Source organism: Elephantulus edwardii, unplaced genomic scaffold (genome assembly GCF_000299155.1).
Source record: "Elephantulus edwardii isolate Elephantulus edwardi_28Jun2011 unplaced genomic scaffold, EleEdw1.0 scaffold00064, whole genome shotgun sequence".
Lineage (NCBI taxonomy): Eukaryota > Metazoa > Chordata > Mammalia > Macroscelidea > Macroscelididae > Elephantulus > Elephantulus edwardii.
Window position 1 is genome coordinate 11,767,563 of NW_006399814.1, and position 19,735 is coordinate 11,787,297.

Sequence of the window (19,735 nt, forward strand, 5' to 3'; positions counted from 1 at the left end):
TATTGGAAATTATCCAACAATACCACTGATAACACAGGCAAGCAAAATCCTGCTGAAGATTACTCAAAAATGGTCATGCTGCTGAGCCAGGGCCTGGGTCTGGAATCAGGTCTTAGCTGCCAATGTGCCCTCTACCTCCTGCCACCTGTGGATCATGGATCCCCACAAAGTGAGCGAGTTTTGGGCCTTCGTCAAGATGTGTAAGCAGGATCCTAGCATTCTGCACAGCGAGGAAATGTGCTTTCTGAAGGAGTGGGTGGAGAGTGTATGTGGTAAAATATCACCTGATACTCATAAAGCTAAATCAGAAGAAAATGTCAAGGAAGAAAAACCAGATAGCAAGGGGTCAGAGGAAGATCTAAAGACAGATAAGCCATCAAGTGAGGAAAGTAATCTAGAAATTTATAATGAAGGTATGATTGAAGCAGACACCGATGCCCTTCAGGAAATGGGAGATGAAAATGTAGCGCTAAAGGAAGAGATGATGGATGAGGCCAGTGAGAAGAAAGTGGCTGCCGTTGAGGCCCTAAATGAAGGTGAGCTTCAGAAAGCCATTGACTTATTCACAGATGCCATCACACTGAATCCTTGCTTAGCCATTCTGTATGCCAAGAGAGCCAGTGTCTTCATCAAATTACAGAAGGCAAATGCTGCCATTTGAGACTGTGACAGAGCCATTGAAATTAATCCCGATTGAGCTCAGCCATATAAGTGGCACGGGAAAGCACACAGACTTCTGGGTCATTGGGAAGAGGCAGCACATGATCTTGCCCTTGCTTGTAAACTGGACTATGATGAAGATGCTAGTGCAATGCTGAAAGAAGTTCAACCACGGGCCCAGAAAATTGCAGAAAGTTGGAGAAAGTATGAAAGAAAACGTGAAGAGCAAGAGATCAAAGAGAGGATAGAGAGAGTTAAGAAGACTTGAATTAAGAAGAACATGAACGCTCCCAGAGGGAGGAAGAAGCTAGGCAAAAGCGCAATATGGTGCTTTTCCAGGTGGCTTTCCTAGAAGAATGCCTGGAAATTTTACAGGGGGAATGCCTATGCCTGGAATGTCAGGAATGCCTGGCCTTAGTGAGATTCTCAGTGTTCCAGAAGTTCTAGAGGTGGCCTAAAATACAGCAACTATGTCAAAGTATCAGAGTAATCCCAAAGTTATGAATCTCATCAGTAAATTGTCATCCAAATTTGGAGGTCAAGCGTAATGCTCTTTTGATAAATAAAACACTTGCTGATGGGGAAAAAATTATTAAAAAATGACTGGAAAAGTACATTGACAAAAAAAAAAAAAAGTACATTGACAGAGAACTACCAGAAATACAGGCCAGATTTAGAAGAGGCTGTAGCATCAGAGACATTATCACCAAAGTCAGATGGATCTTGGCTGAAAGCAAAGAGTAACAGAGGAAATGTCTGTGTTTCACTGACTATGCAAAGGCATTTGACTATGTAGATCACAACAAACTGTGGCTAACCTTGAGAAGGATGGGAATCCCAGAACACTTGACTGTGATCATGTTAAACCTATACTTGAATCAGGAATCAGTCAACAGAACAGAGTAAGGAAATACTGCATGGTTCAAAATCAGGAAAGGTGTGTGTCAGGGATGCATCCTTTCTTTATGCCTTTTCTTTTTTTATCCTTGTTGTGTACCATCAAATCAGATCAGACTGGCACAGGAGTATATTGCCCCTCCTTCTCCAGCAGAACATTGTGGTGGATTCAAACCATGCACCTCTGGGATTGTAGCACAGCTTCTTGCCAATAGGCCCCCAGAACTCCTTCTTCAAACCTTTTCAGTCTACATGTAGAACAAATCAGTCCAGAGGCTGAGCTTTATGAGGAGGAATGTGGAGGAAGACTGATTAGTAACCTACGTTATGCAGATGACACAACCTTGCTCACAGAAACTGAGGAGGACCTAAGATGTTCACTGCAGAAGGTCAAGGACTTCAGTCTTCAGTATGGACTGAAGCTCAACATCAAGAAGACAAAAATTCTCACCGCTGGGCCAACTGGCAGCACCATGATAGATGGAGAAGACACTTAGGGTGTTACCCCTTTCAGCTTGCTCAGCTCCACAATCAACACTCTTGGCACCAGCAATCAGGAAATCAAAAGACAAATTGCTCTGTTAGCAAAAGACGAAATCTGCTGTCAGGGACTTCTCAAAGGTGCTGAAGAGCAACAATGTCAGTCTGGAAACTAAAGTGTCCCTATCCACACCACGGTCTTTGCAATTACTTGCATCAGAAAGCTGGAATATGATCAAAAATAACAGAAGAATTGATGCCTTGGAGTTGTGGTGCTGAAGAAGAGCACCAAACATACCATGGACTACCAAGAGAACAAACAGGTTCATCCTGGGGAGGGTAAAACCAGGCTGATCCTTGGAGGAAAAGATTTTGAAGCTCTGACTAAAATACTTTGGACATGTGGCCAGGAGGAACCAGTCTCTGGAGAAGGACATCATGCTTGGAAGGATAGTGGGACAGTGCAGGAGAGGAAGACTCGATGAGACGGATTGACACAAGTAACTGGGGTAAAGGAAGTAGGAAGTAGGTGTGTTAGAGACAGACTGGCTCAGTATGGAACAGGGTTCAGAGCTATTGAACACAGGGCCACTATGAGTCGCAGGCGACTCGATGGCATATAACAACAACAACAAACAGCACTTTAAAAGCAAGATGTAAATAATCATTTCAACAGCACAAAACAGGAGAAATAGCTCTTGACAAGACATAACTACTAAAAGAATGACATAGATAATGTGTGGCAAAAGGACCAAAAGGAAAAAGAAATTTCTCCAATTTTATTTATAAATAAAACTTGGAAAAATATTTCCAGAGAAAGAGGAATTAAAAATAGGCCTTCAGGAATGAGCAAGATTTGAAGGGACAAATGAAAAGAGAAATTTTATCATAAGATAAAACTTAAGTCAACAAAAGCCAGAGTCAGAACAACATTATTTGAAGGCAGGGGTTATTTGTAACAGAATCATAGAAAAGCCCCTGTAAAGTCCCAATTGCAATTCAAAGGAATTCACATTCTATCACACATGCAATATGATATACCTCACAGTCAAAATCATTTTAGAGGAAGGGAGAATATTTAATACCTAATAGCCTAGCCTCATTTTTAGAAGATTCCAGTTATATTTACTTTATTTGGTGATAATTACTTGGTTCAAAAAATTTCAAATATAAAACTAGTTACTCAGGAAAAATGAAAGCTTATGTTCACAAAAACTCAAACAACAGAGTTCTAAGCAGCTTTAGTCAGACTAGCCAAAACCTGTAAGAGGCAGTATGTCCCTCAACAGATTAAACAGCATTCAGTGCTATAGTCAAGCAATAAAGTACAAAAAAAGTACAAACTACTGCAACAGAGTGCAGAGCAGTGAATTATTTGATGTAGCTTTTTCTACTAACCAGGGTCTTTGTAACTCTCAGCATATAGCTAAGTTTTTTTTTCTTGTTAGATTGAGCTGGTTGTTCATGGTAACCAACAGAACAGCAGATACAGAACCTTGCCCTAACCTGCACTACTCTCATGCCATCACACATTTTACACCCTATGAAAATCTACTGGAGGATCAGCTATGAGTCAGTTCTGACTCCAGGGCAACAAAAGAGATGGAAATAAGACCAGTAACCTGGGGATTGGTCAATTCTGTCATCTTCCAGGCTCAAACTGAGCTCTTCAGAGGCAGAAAATGGGCATTTCATTACCATCAAGAAGAGTTAGAGTTCAATGTGTACTTTGGACCTGAGATCCCTTCACTGACAGGAGACAACTAGGAGAGGGAGAAAACAGGTAGCAGCCAGGGCTGCAGTGCTAGGAGATGGGCTCTGGACAGAGCTGGGGGATTTTGGCTCAAAGAAGCTATGTGGATGCTGGCAGAGTAGGTACTTCAGGCACTAGCTGGGGAGCTGACTCTCCTGATCCATGGAGCTAGTACCTTTGGGACTGGGTTACTGGTGGAAAGATACTTGGAAAAGAAGACCTAAAAGAGCTTTATGAATACTTGCCCAAGCACGGCAGAGGCTGAGTGCCAGAGAAAAAGAGCCTCATCTTTTAGCATGGCTGAGAAGAGATGTCCTGCCTGAAGAACCATATTCTGAGTTGTTCATAATTCTGATTTGTAACTTGTTACTTCCCTAATAATCCCCCAAGTCCTATGTATTGTTTTTTAGTTTTATGCAGTCACTGCAACAAGTTCTTGAACCCAAAAGAGAAGCAAAAATGCTGAGGAAGGAATGTTTGGTGTTAGAATTGACAGACAAGGTTTAGAGCATGTTGGATAGAGGCGTGTACCTAATGATGCTGTTGATGAGCATTCTTTCCATTTGTGAAGTCTGTGGTGGTCAGACACTGTTGTGCCCCTCCCTGTGCTGTTATTCTTGTCAACGAAGCTCAGTATTATCACACAAAATGAAAGAAATCTTATATTTGAGCAGCACTCAAGAGCAATGATTTTGAAAAATACAATATAAGATGTTAGAGCTAGAGAGTATTTTATTGAGTAAACTAACTCAGATGCATAAGAACAAATACTGTGGGGAGCTCTGGTGGCCTGGTGGTAAGGAGCTGCAACTACAATCCCAGAGGCGCATGGTTCGAATCCACCAGATGCTCTGCCGGGGAAGGAAGGACAATCTCCTCCTGTACCTGTCAGATCCGATTTGACGGTACACTCACACAAAAATAATAAAGTTAAAAAAAAAAAGAAGAAATACTGTGTAAGACCAGTACCATAAAAACAGAAGGATAACCAGTGAGATGTGTATAGCTATCCAAAGAGGGAAGGGGAGGAGGCAGGCGGCTGAGAGAGGGAAATCACGGGGTTGCAGTATGGTGGGTGGAGGGAGGAATCGGGGGAAAAGAAAAGCAATATACATGAAGGAAAACACAATAAAGTGAAAAAGTATATTTGTAACAGTCTCATTTTTAAGAAGTATCAAGTTATCTATGACAGAAAAAAAGGGACAGACGTATGATAAGTGGGGCTGGGGCTGGCTGGAAAGAGGATATGATCAATTTTCTAGGGTGATGGTAATGTTCTAAACCTTGAGAGGGACTTAAGTTTCCTAAGTTGCCAAAACCGATAAAAAGGTACTCTTAAGATCTGTACATTTCACTATATGAAAAATTTACCTTAAAAACAACTACTACTTTAAACAAAAGCAAATAGTAGCTTAGGAACATGTATGCTAGAGTATGTAGGCATTTAGGCTGACTTAGATATCTATAAGAAAGCATTTTAAAATATAGGGACTGAAAGGAATTTTTGTTTTCCTTTTTCTTGTTCTGTACTATCAAATCAGATCTGACTGGCACACAAGATTGCCCCTCCTTCTCTAGCACAGCATCTGGTGAATTCGAACTGTGTGCCTTTGGGATTACAGCACAGCTTCTTGCCACTAGGCCACCAGAGCTCTTGGGAATCTTTTTATTAAAAAAAAAAAAGACAAATGAGAAAGAATAAAAGCAAACCCTAGGAACCTAATTAAAATAAAATAAAACATTTTGTGTATTTAGTATATGAGAGGATGGAGAAAAAGAAGAGTATTAATTATAGAATTTAGATGGTAGGTACATATGGGTGTTCACTGTTATAAGTATAGGCAGCATGAGGCTGGCCATCTATGATCTCCACTAACTCCACAAAGAGGAACTGTACATATCAACATGCACAGTGCAAAACCAATTCCTCAAAGGTCAGACATGGTCTCACACACCCATCCACCTACTTCTACTAATTAATTAATTTCTTTTCCTTCCTTCCTTCCTTCTTTCCTTCCTTCCTTCCTTCCTCCCTCCCTCCCTCCCTCCCTTTCTTTCTTTCTTTCTTTTTCTTACTTCTACTAATTTCAACATCAATCTTACCCTGGTTCTGAAATCCACTGTAATGACCACTGAGATCTCATAGAGTTATGGAGCTTGTTAAAGAAGTCAACAGGTAACAATTAGGTTTGTAGCAGGATACAATTCCTCAGTCCAGACAGCTTCTCAAATGTGTTCATGGTCCCTTTGACCTTCAGCCTCACAGCTCATATTAGTGTTACAAAGTTCCCTTAGTCCTGCCTATTACAATGGCATCTTCCTCTTGTCCTCCGGAAAGCTTGGACAAAGGCCCCTGGCTCCACGGGGCAGCAGTCCCAAGTCAGCTGTCTCATGTCAGTCTCTTGTTTTCTGCTGAGGCTGCTGCTCCTCAACCATAGATCCCAGTCTGCCTAGCAAAGAAATCTCTGGCCCTGCTGTCCACTCTTTCTTGCTGTTAGTGAGATTCTCCCTTTTGCTGCTAACTCCATTAACTATGTGGGACTGGAAAAACTAACCAAAAAATAATCCTATGATTAATTTGCATACACCCTATTTTAAATTCTCACATACTTATGAGGTATAAGCCAAAGTCAATGGCTAGGAAAGCCATTTTGAACAATAAATCCTTGATACCGTAACGGTGCATTCTTTAAACCCATTTGTATATTTAAATGTTGCAGTAACCCTTTAGTCTTTGTAAGAAATAACTATTGTTGGCGAGCTCTGGTGGCCTAGTGGCAAGAAGCTGCAACTGCAATCTCAGAGATACACGGTTCGAATCCACCAGATGCTCTGCTGGAGAAGGAGGAACAATCTCCTCCTGTACCAGTCAGATCTGATTTGATGATACACACAAAAAAATAATGAAATAAAGAAATAACTATTGTTAATAGTTTCATGTATACTCTTCCAGTTTTAGTGCATGTAAAATCCTTCCTTCTCCCACAAAAAAAAGGAGTATAGAATAAATCCTATTCTGCATTTTTTTTTCTCTTAATAGTTCTTGAAGTGCTGAGCATTATCAATATGTGGAAAGATTTATTTTTCTGAATAAATATTCCTTAATTGTTTTAACTAGCAAAACAATGACTTAAAGTTTCAGACAAATACTGCTGGTGCCACTGTTGTAAAACAGGACTGACATCAGGGTTTGGGGGAGACTGAGAGGGATGGGATAAATAACGTATACTTCATTGAAACAGACGAGGGAGAAAACTGTAAAAGGGATATGTGATTAGGTATTATTGCAATGACAGGAGTCCAGAACGAAGGCTGCATAGTGGAGTGGACCTGGGGCAGCAATTGTAAAACAATGAAAGAATTTTTCTTTTACTTTTCAAAGAGAAGAGTGTACTGGAAGGGAGGGGTGGGCATGGAGAAAAATGCAATAATGAATGAATGGAAATCCAATGTCCAAATTTTCATTAAAATTAATAATAATAAAAACAAATTTTTAAAAAGTCATTGTTTCAAGGGTGAATTTCTAAATGAATGTTTCAATTAAAATTCTATTTTTTTACTTTCTATATTAATGCCTTAAAACTATTTCAAATAGATTAAAACCACTAGAAATTATTAACGAAGTGTCCACACAGGCATTTTTCAGCAAAACAAAAACAAAACTATACTAATTTTATCATATAGTACAGTTATCTTTCTTCTAAGCTAGTTAGCTTAGAAGCTGCTAATCCTCACAAAACTGTGTATACATTCTTAGTCAAGCAAGTAGGGAAAAAACCATATTCTCTTCAACTTTCACCAAATATTTCTTGCAAATATCAGGTCTTTAATATTAAAAATAAAACATTAAAGGTGGCATTGACCAGCCATTAATCAATTTAAATACATAACTATAATTGAAAAAAAATATTAATTTACCTTGGGGAAATATTTGTATAGTCCCATGTATGCAAGCTGTAAAGTAAGAAACGGAGCAAATATGGACTGTAAAGAAAGAAGATAAAATTATTTATTTCTAACATAATCATTCAAGTCATAATAAATCAAAATAACAATTGCTATAAAGCTCCAAGCAAAAGCTGTAGATAAAATATCTTCTCTCTTATTGCCATTGAATTGGAACCAACTCACAGCAACCCTCCCTCAGGTTTCCAGGGCTGTAGAGCATAACAGGAAGAGCCGCTCCACCTTTCCCCAGCAGAACAGCTACTGGTTTTGAATCTCCTTCCTTTGAACTGGCAGCACCTCTCCCTACTGCCTAAACCACCAGAGCCCCCTAGAGATTATTTCAGTGATTGAAAAGAATCTTGGTTCTGCAAAAGAGTAAAGAAAATACAAGGATTTGGATTCCTAACTAAAAAATAATTTCCTTAAGCATTTCACATTCCTTTAATGTGCAAAAAAAATTCTCATAAAAACCTACCTTTGAAGTAATTTCTATTTAGTTGTGGAAGATGCATGAAACATTATACAGTATTAAGTTCTTTATGTTCATGGAATGAACTAGCAAGCATCAAGCACATATGAAAAGTCTCATCATTCAAATCAAGGTCAGACAGTCCTAAATCTTTGAGGCAAGGGATTAACTTAATAGCCAGATTGTTGGCTTTCAAATGATGAACTTTTATTAAGACAGGATGAAACAGCCTGATTATAAGCATTCTCTGACAACAAAACAGAAATTAATCATATTTATTGTTGTTGTTGTTGGGTGCTATAAAGTATGGCTCACAGAGACCCTATGAACAACAGATCTGAACCCTGCCCTATCCTGTGCCATCCTCATCAACTCTGACATATTTGGGCCCATTGCTGTAATCATAGTAGCTATCTTGACTCATCTTTCTCTCTCTCTGACTCTCCACCTTTCCAAGCATGATATCCCTACTCAAGGAATAACCTCTCCTAGCAAGATGTCCAAAGTATGAGAGACAAGCTTTGCTATCTTCGTCTCCAAGAAGCACTCTGGTTGCACCTTTTCCAAGACTTCTAAAATTAAAAATACTGTGAAGAAAATGAAGGAGTAAAAATATAATGAGAGCAGTGAGAAATGAAAGAAAAATGTGATAGAAAAAAATAACACCAAAAACCCTTGGAAAATGAGGCGCACACACACACACACACACACACAAAAAGGACCTAACTTTTAAAAGCAGCAGAGCTTCTTAATTAAAAGACAAAACGTAGCGACTCTGCTTACCTACCACCTGTTAAAAGTGATTACTCACTGCTCTTTGTAATGATGACCACTTATTAGAAAAAAAAAATCAAGTCGGTCCAATAGATTATATTTGCATAAAAATATTAAAAATCTTTTTGCTTAGATGACTAACACAATAATTATCTGAAAAATATATTTATGTGCCTGGTACATGATCAGTGTTTTCCACAGTCTACTGAACAGAAATACCTCAAAATGCAAGATACTGAATCATGAGCTCTGCTTTTCTGCATTCCTCTGCACATTGTAAAATAACAAGATTATTAAATCCCAACTTTTAATGAAGAACCATTGGCACATTAAGGAACAATGAAAATTGTCTCTACACATACTACTACCCCACCATAAAAGCAAACTTGCCCTTGTTAAATCAATTCTAACTTATAGTGACCCTCAGGACAAAGCAGAACTGGCCCACAGGGTTTCCAAGACTGACTTTTTAACAAGAATTTTTCTCTACTGTGCTTCAGGCCAAAGTTTAAAGGGCAAATTAGTACTCCATTGAATAGTTGGTACATACATAAAGTATTCCATGACACTGCAGTCCACACAATGTGTCAGAACATCCCTATTTCCACCCTGGGTTCCCCATTTCCTTTCACCTAAATTTTCTACCCTTACCTGCCCTTCTCTTTCTTCAGGTAAATATATGCTGTCCATTTATTTCATTTTATGGGCACATTCATTCCTTGGCTAAAAAGGTGGTCTCTGGGAATGAAGACTGCAAACTTTTACCGTAAGAGATGGTTATGTTTCTCCACCAGCATGGTTGATGAACTTAAACCTCTGAACTTCTGGTTAGCAGCAAAGTTTTAACCACTGCATCACCACAGATACTCTATAACACAGTATCATAAAATGCTAAAACATCTTTTGAAGCGTTGAAAAAAATATACCAGATTCTGGATCATATGTGCTACCACATTTAAATGTTTCAAGTTATTTAGAAATCGGCAATTAATGAATGTATGTAGGAAGTTCTGGTGGTGTAGTCCAGAGAGTTGCACCCAAAGGTCACACTTCCCTGGAGGTTCTAATCCACCCGCAGCTCTGTGGGAGGACGGGCAATCTCCCGTGTGATTTACAACCCAGGAAACGCAATGGTTGCTCAGCTATGAGTTATTCCTATTTAACAGCAAGGAGGGTTTGGGGTTTTTTTTTTTCTAATGTAGTAGTTTACACTTGGCTTCTGCAATAAAATTGCTTGTGTTCAAATCTCTGCTTTAATTTAGTAAATGTGTGACCTTAGGCAAATAACATTTCTGAACCGCCATTCCCTCATCTATAAAGCAAGCATTTGAATGATTACCACCTCATAAGAATGAAGATTAAATGGATTAATCTATGTAAAGTACTGAGAATGACAGAAAAAGTCTAGTAATTATTATTAGGCTCTCTATTTAACCAAAGCACCCCATTCTACAATTAAACTAAAGAGCAAAGTTTATAATCAGATAAATATTAATACTGGTAATGAACTCTGAAGGGTGGGAAAAAAAACCTCACTATTATATTGTACTTCCCCTTATTAATAGTTTACATTCTTATCTTACCAAGTATTTGCAAACAAAAGCCCTAACTCCAAGGGCAAGAAGAGCACATCCCACCAATCTAAATATTCGGAAAGAGTCAAATTCTTCTGTTGAACTTCCATCCTCTTGATTGGGTTTCTCACTAATGAGCTGTTTCCTCAGCTTCATTGCCTCTTCAAATCTAGAGAGGTACTGTTCTAAGCCATGCCGAGAATCCCTCTGGGCATTGTCCGCTGTGGGGTCCCCTCTGTTTCGCTGCCGGAGCTCAATGTTGACATCATTAGTGCACTCAGAGGGTTTCATGAAAGAGTCCAGTTTGTCTCCCAGTTGGATTCCCTTTACTTCGGCCATACTACTTGACTGATCAGTTGCTCCCGTAGTGACTGAATCACCCAGTACTACTCGCTTTGAAACTGAAGGAATGGTGAGGGAGTTCAGTTTATCACTGTCCAGCTGCTTTGATTTTGTTTGGCTTTCTTCTTCTAAAAAAAAGAGATTTTAAAATTTTACTGTATTAATCACTAAGCAGACACCTTCATGCTGATACTAAAAAAAAAGGTGCTACTCACCACAAGATAAAGGTAAATAACCCAATTTAAAAATGGGCACAGGATATGAACAGACACTTTACCAAAGACGACATCCAGATGGCTAACAAACACATGAAAAAAATGTTCAAAATCCCTACCTCTAAGAGAGATGCAGATCAAATCAACTATGAGATATCATCTCAGAAATGAAAATTTAACAGAATAGTAAGCAATGAATGCTGGCGAGGTTGTGGAGAAACTGGAACCCTTATTCACTGTTGGTAGGAGTGTAAAATGGTACAACCACTATGGAAGGCAGTATGGTGCTTTCTCAAAAAGTTGCAAATAGAAATACAATTTGACCCAGCAATTCCACTACTGGGAATTTACCCTAAAGAAATCAGAACTGCCATCCAAACAGATATATGTACACCCATGTTTACTGAGGCTTACTGTTAGCAATAGCAAAGAGCTGGAAACAACCCAAGTGCCCATCAACAAACAAATGGATAGAGAAGCTCTGGTATATTCATACAATGGAATACTATGCAGCATTGAAAAACAAGAAACTCGTGAAATATTATGCAAAATGGATGACCCAGGAGGACATTATACTGAGTGAAATATCTCAGTCACAAAAGGACAAATACTGCATAGGGCTACTGTTGTAAAATGGGACTGACATCAGGATTGAGAGAAGACAGAAAAAGAGGGGAGAAATGATGTATATTTCATTGAAACAGATGGGGGGAGATCGGTTTAAAAAGGATCTATGAATGGGTATTCTTGTCATTACAGAAGTCCAGAGTGAAGGCTACACAGTGGAGTGAACTTGGGGAGGAAGGATTGTATAACAATGAAAGAGTTTTTCTTTTTCTTTTCATGGAGAAGAGTGATTTGGGGGAGAGGGGGTGGGCAGGGAGAAAAGGACAACAATGAATGATTGGAAATCCTAAGTCTCTGTAAACTTTCATTAAAATTAATAAATAAATTTTTAAAAATGCTACTACAAAAACTCAGATGTTTATGAATCAAAATCAGTAGTGGGATTCTGCATAAACTTAAATTTCTTATGGTATCATCAAAAGATATTGTCCAGATAGAAAAATGTGGAAACAGACTGTTAATGGCTACACAGCATGATGGATGTAATTGTCACCGAACTGCAGACGTAAGAAAAGATGAAATGGCAAATATTTTGTTCTAGATATTTGTATCATGATGCCTTTAAGTTGTGGTGCTGGAGAAGAGTATTGAACATAGCATGGACTGCCAAGAGAACTAACAGGTTCTGTCCTAGAGAGGGTAAAACTAAGCCATTCCTTGGAGACAAGGATTTTTTTTTTTTTTGACAGAAAACATAACTTTGTTTATTATATTAAATGTTTAAGTTACGATCTCTATCAAGCACTGATTTTACAAATATTATAATTTTGCTCTATATTTATACATTATTAATAGAAAACCCACCTAGTATAGATACTTTTAAATAACCTTCATTCCACTCATTTCCCCCTCACATTCAAAGGCAACCAGGAGTCTAAAGGAGACAAGGATTTTGAGACTCTATCTCACATACTTTGCGCATGTTGTCACGAAGGACCAATCTGTTGAGAAGAATATCACATTTGGAAAGGTTGAGGAATGGCATAGGAAAGGAAGACCTGAGATTAGATGGACTGACACAGTAACTGGGGTAATGAGTCACAGACAGTGACACTGGCTCAGGATAGAGCAGGGTTGAGAGCTATTATACATGGGGCTACTTTGAGTCATAGAAAGCATTTAACAACAACAAGAACCATGAAAAAAACCTCAATATATTTACACATATAAAGATATCACCAAGAGTATGCCAGAAGAAGAAATAATCTAAACCTTGGAAATGGAGGATCAAATTAGTAGACAAACAGGAAAAGACAGCAAAGGATCAACTTTTCATGGACAGTATAGCCAAGGACATATATATGTCTATACGGCACAACATAGGGCAGAGTTCAGATCTGTTAATCATAGGGTCACTATGAGTCTTACTCAACACAGAACAAATGTAAAGTTGTGTTTCAGAATATAATATGCATATCAGCATTGTCTATTTGGTGGAATGCTGAAAACTCTAGTATATTTGGTGGAAAATAGAAAATTATTAAACATTTTAAAAGTATGTATTTTGACATTTCTGAATCCTTAAGTCCTGTCGGTATAGGGTGTGGCATAGCTTACAGCTACTGTTTATGCAATCTTACTACTGCAGTCAGGGAGCCACCCAGCAAGCATTTAAAGCAGCTTCTTAATGCTGTGCTATTATTCTAGAAGATTTAAATGGTGCTCTTATCTCTCTGATAGCTCTCAGTCTCTAATGCACAAACTGTCTAAAAGTTCAGGCCTATATATTTAAAGGTTCAGCGGAGAGACTACAAGTCACAAAGATCTTAAGAACTTGCAACTGTGACAAAAGGCCCATTACTAAAAACATTAGAGGGAATCTTGAACACTATCACATGCCTAAATTTAAGAATCATATTGTACATATCATTGGGGATGAAATGAGGAAATTCAATAGATTCTGGTCATCTCTCACATCAAGGGCAGAATATGGCGAAGAGGCCCAAGAAGGCAAATCCCATCTGCTGGGTGTACAACTATGCTCACTCTTGTTTGATCTTTTCTAGAAGAGTTTTGTTAGATTTCGGTGTTGAGGGCGCTGGACAGAGACCACAGAGTTCCCCACCCACTAGGAAAGACTAGGGGGCTGTTCAGTAAAGACAAGCTGGTGTGGGCAAAGGAGCAAAAGCAAAATAAGGTGGACACTAGGGAAACCGATAAAATGAAAAGCAACGCTCCGGGAGGGCAGGTGGGCAGAGCAGAGCAGACTTGAGGGTATAGAGCACCCTTCAAGGAACGAGAGACAAAGAGGAATAAAAAAAGTGGTCGTTTTCACAGAAACTAGACAGGGATCCACAGCAGAGGACTAAGGAGCTAAGTATTTGCACGCAGAAGCTAGGTTCAGGTTAATCTGAACGAGAAGCTCCCGGAAAACCTCGGGGAGTAGGACAGGCTCTGGAATTAAGACATGCGAACTAGAGAAATGAGGGGCGGTCAGAAAGAAGGGGTAAGAATGTTCCTGAAGACTCAAAAGGGGTGGGCAGGGGACTGAGGGGAAACGTAGACGCTCACCCGTGCTGCTCCCGGGCCTGTGAAAGCCCATGATCCGGTTGATACGCTGTTCTGAGTTCATGAGCAGCTTTCTCCGCCGCAGTTCGGCCCGACGCTGGGAAGCCGACAAGCCTGAGCTCGCAGTGGACCCCGGGTGGTCCCCGCCATCCGCAGCGATTGTCATCGGCTCCATTCTCCTTTCACTGTTAGGGGGAAGGTGTGGTGGTGGCAGCGGTGGAGGCAGCACGATGACTTCAGCCCACAAGGAGCGCACTGTCCTCCCCGACGTAGCCCCGCCCCCAAGTGTCATCCCTGAGCCTGCGGGAGGAGCGCGCGCGCAGCCCGATGGGAAGACACGGCGGACTCTGCGGCCGCCATGTTGGGTAAGGGTAGCAATGCTGTTTTTCAGGTACATTCTTCCAACCGCTACTCCTCATGTTGGTGGGCCAGGTCCCTTGAGATACATCTGGAACTGAATAAAACTGAACAGAGCCTGAGAAATGTGAAAGGAGTGGAAGTAGGAAGTAAGTTCATCTTCTTGTGTACCATCGAGTCAGAACTGACCCATAGTTGACCCTTTGGAGGTTTTCAGAGGCAGTTATCCGCACAAGAGGAGACTGCCCATCCTTCTCTCGTGGAACAGCTGGAATTGCGTGCTTTAGGCATTGCAGCATAGATTCTTGCTATTGGATTACTAGATGGGGTGCCAGGAAGTAAAATGGAGGTTGCAGCCTCAGGTGCTTCCTTGCAGTGACGTTCTGCAGCTTCCTTTATAAACCGCGGGAATGCTTATCTACCAGACTGATGCCTCAGGCAGCATCGCTGTGTATTCTTGGCGTTAATGTCTCGCAGTACACATACTAAAATTCTTCTAATTAGGGAACTCTGGTCACCTAGTGATCAGAAGCTGCGGCTGTAAACCTGGAGGCACGTGGTTTGAGTCCACCAGCTTCAGTGGGGGGAAAACAGCAGTCTCCTGTGAAATTTACTACCCCTGATGACCTGCTGGAGGGTCAGCTCTGAGTCGGTTCTGACTCAGAATTGTTGTTTTATTGTTGTAACGCTGCACAACAATAAAACAACAATTCTTCTAAGTATGTGCCTCATTTATTCCCAGGCATCCTCAAATTGTTAAGTGCCATCCAGTCATCTATGATTAACTATGTTGTTGTTGTTAGGTGCCGTCCAGTTGTAGACGACTCATAGCGACCCTATGAACGAAAGGCCTGAGCACTGCTCGTGCAAGAAATTTCGGAAACGGATCCCGCTCCTGCTTCCAGGCTTGTTTTAGTTGGGAAGCTCCAGCAAACACTGTCCACCATGGGTACCCATTACCACTTTTGGCGCATCAGTGTCACATTGTTCAGCATCACAGCAACCACAGTTACCTCTGTACAGCAATGCACAGACCAGTGCTATACCACCTAGAAAAATGTTTGACAAGAAAACAATTTGAACCCAGCCTGAGGGCCGCAGATTTAAATCACCACCTTCGGCTTGGTAGCATAACTTTCTGTCCACTAGGCCAACATAGTTGTTATTGCTGTTAGATGCCAGTGGAGTTGTAGACAACTAGCGACCCTATAAACAAACCTCGCCTTATGCTGTCCACATCATTTCTACTTGAGCCCATTGATAATCACTGTGTCAGTCTATCTTGTCGAGGATTTTCCTCCCTTCCTGTGACCCTTCAACGTTTCCAAGTATGATGTCTTTTTTCTGTGTACTGGCCCAGCCTAACAACATCCCCAAAATATGAGAGAGAAATCCTTTCGCCATCCTTGCCTCTAAGGAGCACAGGTTGCATTTTCTCCAAGGGATATTTCTTCTTTAGAAGTTCATGGGATCGTCTACTCTTCACCAACACAATTTATCCTTGTTCATTGTCCAACTTTCGATGCAAAGCAAGTAATTTCAGATGCAAACCAAAAGTAACCCAAACCAAAAACCCCTGGCTTGGATTAGTCTTTAAAGTGACATTGTTGTTCTTTAGCACTTTGGAGAGGTCCCTGCCTGGCAGCAATGTTGTTTGAATTTTTTTTTTTTTTTTAGCTAGACAGTTAAAAAGGTTCTCACCACTGGACCAATTGGCAGCATCAGGATGGATGGTGAAGAGATTGAGATTGAGATTGTACACAGCTTTAGTTTGCTTGGCTCCACAGTCAACAGTCTTGGCACCAGCAGCCAGGAAATTAAAAGGCGCATTGCCATGGGAAAGTCTGCTGTTAGGGACCTCTCCAAAGTGCTGAAGAGCAGTGGTGTCTCTCTGGAGACTAAGGTGCGTCTGATACAGGCCATGATACACTTTGGACATGTAGTGAGGAGAGACCGGTCCTTAGAGAGGAACATCATGCTTGGGAGGGTGGAGGGACAGCGCAGGAGAGGAAGGCCGTCTATGAGGTGGATTGATTCAGTGACTGGGATAATTGGGATGGGAGTGTCAGAGACAGTGCGATTGGCACAGGACTGAGCGGAGTTTAGGGCTGTTGTACATAGGGTCGCTATGAGTCGCAGGCGACTCGACGGCACATAACAACAACAACAACAACAACAACAACAGGGCAATAACACAGAGGCATAGCTAATGAAGAGTAGGCTATGCACACGAGATAAAGTAAGAAAGAAAGAAAAGGAGAAAAGGACCCTGGAAAGAGGGGTGAAGCCAAACTTTACGGCATGCTTTAGCAGAAGAGTAGGAAGGTGGGAAAAAGCTGATTCTAAGGGTGTTTATTGTGAATCAGAGCAAGATGAAATATTTGACAACTTCAATTTTTTTTCTATCCAGCTATAATTATGTTGTCTATTGGTCCAGTGGTGAGGATTTTGTTTTCTTGATGTTATGATATAATCCATGTTGGACTCTTACTTGCTGTGCATCAGAGAGCTGGACAATGACTAGGGATGATAGGAGAATTGATGCCTTTGTGGTATAGTGCTGGAGAAGAGTATTGAGTGTACCATGGACTGCTAGGAGAACAAACAAGTTCGTTTTGGAGAGGGTGAAACCAGGCTGCTCCTTGGAGGCAAGGACTCTGAAGCTTCGTCTGACATAATTTGGACATGTTGCAGGGAGGGACCAGTTCTTGGAGAAGGATGTCATGCTTGGGAGGGGGGAGGGACCGCGCAGGAGAGGAAGACCCTTAATGAGATGGATGATTCTGTCACTGGGGTAATGGCAATAGGTGTGTCAGAGACAATAAGATTGGTAAGGGATAGAGCAGGGCTTAGGGCTGTTGTACATATGGTCGCTATGAGTTGCAAGCGACTCGATGGCACATAACAACAACAACAACAACAACTTTATTATTATTATTATGTAATAGGTATGGAGAAAGGATACCAATTTGATCCTTACCTTCTCTGATGGTAAACTATGCAGTCTCACCTTGTTATGTCTGGACAACAGTTTCTTGTTATAGGTGTAAGTTTTGTATAAGCACAATTAAGTGTTCTGGGATTCCCATTCTTCTCAATGTTAGCCATAATTAATTATGCTTTTGCATAGTCAATAAAACATAAGTAGATATACTTCTGGTATTCTCTGCTTTCACCCAAGATCCATTTGGCATCAGCAATTAAATCCTTCATGTTTTGACCTATTCTAAATTCAGCTTGAATTTCTGGAAGTCCTTTACCTATATACTGTTCAATGTACATAAAAAATGAAGTGTCCAATCTTTTTTATAATCTTCAGCAAGATATTCTTTAATTTCCACATTCTGTCACATAACCTTTTTTGGGGATTGGAGACAAATATGAGTCTTTTTCAGTAAGTTGACCTTGTACCTGTCTTTCAGACTTCTTGGAAACAGAACCATAAATTATCATGGTTATCTCCCTGGAAAAAAAATTTGTTGTTGTTATGTCCTGTCAAGATGCTTTCGACTCATAGTGACCCTATGTAGAAAAGCCCTAAACCCTGCTCTATCCTGTGCCAACCTCACTGTTTCTGATATATCTACTCCCACTACCCCAATGACTGAATTGATCTATCTCATTGAGGGTTTTCCTCTCTTGTGTTGTCCCTCCACCCTCCCAAACATGATGTCCCTCTCCAAGGACCAGTTTCTCCTTGCAACATGCCCAAATTATGTCAAACAAAGCTTCATAATCCTTGCCTCCAAGGAGCAGACCGGCTTCACCCTCTACAGGATGAACCTGTTTTTTTCAACTAGCAGTCCATGGTATATTCAACACTCTACACCAGTACCACTATTCAAAGGCATCAATTCTTTTTCTATCATCCCTCGTCATTGTCCAGCTCTCTGACACATAGCATGCAATTGAGAAGACTATGGTCTGGATCAGAATCACCTTAGTCTCCAGACTGTCATTGCTCTTCAGAACTTTAGAGAGGTCCCTGACAGCCAATTTTCCCAATGCAATTTGTCTCTTGATTCCTGGCTGCTGGTAGTGAGAGTGTTGATGGTGGAGCCAAGTAAACAAACTGTTAACAATTTCAATCTCTTCACCATCCATAATGATGCTGCCAATTGGCCCAGTGGTGAGAATCTTTGTTTTCTTGATGTTGAGCTTCAAACCATATTTAAGGCTGCAGTCCTTGATCTGCAGCAAGCACTTCATGTCCTCCTCAGTTTCAGCAAGCAAGGTTGTGTCATGTGCATAATGCAGACTGTTGATGAATCTTCATCTAATCCTGATGCCACATTCCTCCTCGTACAACCCAGTGTCCTGGATGATCTGTTCTGCATACAGATTCAAAAGGTATGGAGACAGAATACATCCCTGGCAGACACCCTTTCCAATTTTGAACCATACAGTGTTTCCTTGCTCTGTTCTGACGACTGCCTCTTTGTTCAAGTATATGTTTCCCATAAGCACAGTCAAATATTCTGGGATTCCCATTCTTCTCAGAGTCAGCCATTGTTTGTTGTGATCCACACAGTCAAAAGCCTTTGCATAGTCAATGAAACTCAGATAGACATATACACCAGGTCTAGAGGACATGTCACTCTCTCCTGGGAAACTATCCTCATGTTATCAGCACCTTGCTGCCAATAGAAGAAAAGAGGTACTAAGCCTCAAGAAGTCAGTCCTGGAGTAGAAGTTCAAGGCAAAGGATTTTCCTCAGAACTGTCTGAAATAGGAAGGCTTCCCTGACACTTGTATCTGATAGCTGAACTTACAGACTCTTAAATTCAAGAGATACTAGCCACATCATAAGAGACTGGCCTGCCACCCAAGCATGCCACCCAATGTTCACTATGGCTTTGTTCACAATAGCAAAGAGTTGGAAACAAGCCCATCAACAAACGGATGGACAGAGAAGCTGTGGTATATTCACACACTGGAATACTACACTGCAGTGAAAAGCAAGGAACTCATGAAATATTATTAAAAATGGGTGACCCTGGAGGACATTATGCTGAGTAAAATATCTCAGTCACAAAAGGACAAATACTGCATAGTGCCACTGTTGTAAAATGGGACTAAAATCAGGGTTGAAGGGAGACTGAGAAAGAAGGGACAAATAATGTATACTATA

General features: G+C 40.6%; 1 protein-coding gene and 1 pseudogene across 1 annotated transcript in view; one reads left to right on the forward strand and one right to left on the reverse strand.

Moving 5' to 3' along the window:
- Positions 1-14,468, reverse strand: part of CAMLG (calcium modulating ligand) — a 15,204-nt gene extending 736 nt beyond the window's left edge. Inside the window, exons 1-3 of the mRNA XM_006888059.1 lie at positions 14,251-14,468; positions 10,565-11,025; positions 7,709-7,774 (exon numbers count right to left, since the gene is read on the reverse strand). Of these exons, the coding sequence (XP_006888121.1) occupies positions 7,709-7,774; positions 10,565-11,025; positions 14,251-14,422 (699 nt within the window). The 5' untranslated portion in view covers positions 14,423-14,468. The remainder of the gene's footprint in view (positions 1-7,708; positions 7,775-10,564; positions 11,026-14,250) is intronic.
- LOC102850716 lies at positions 155-1,208 on the forward strand (annotated as a pseudogene).
- Positions 14,469-19,735: the final 5,267 nt, after the last annotated feature.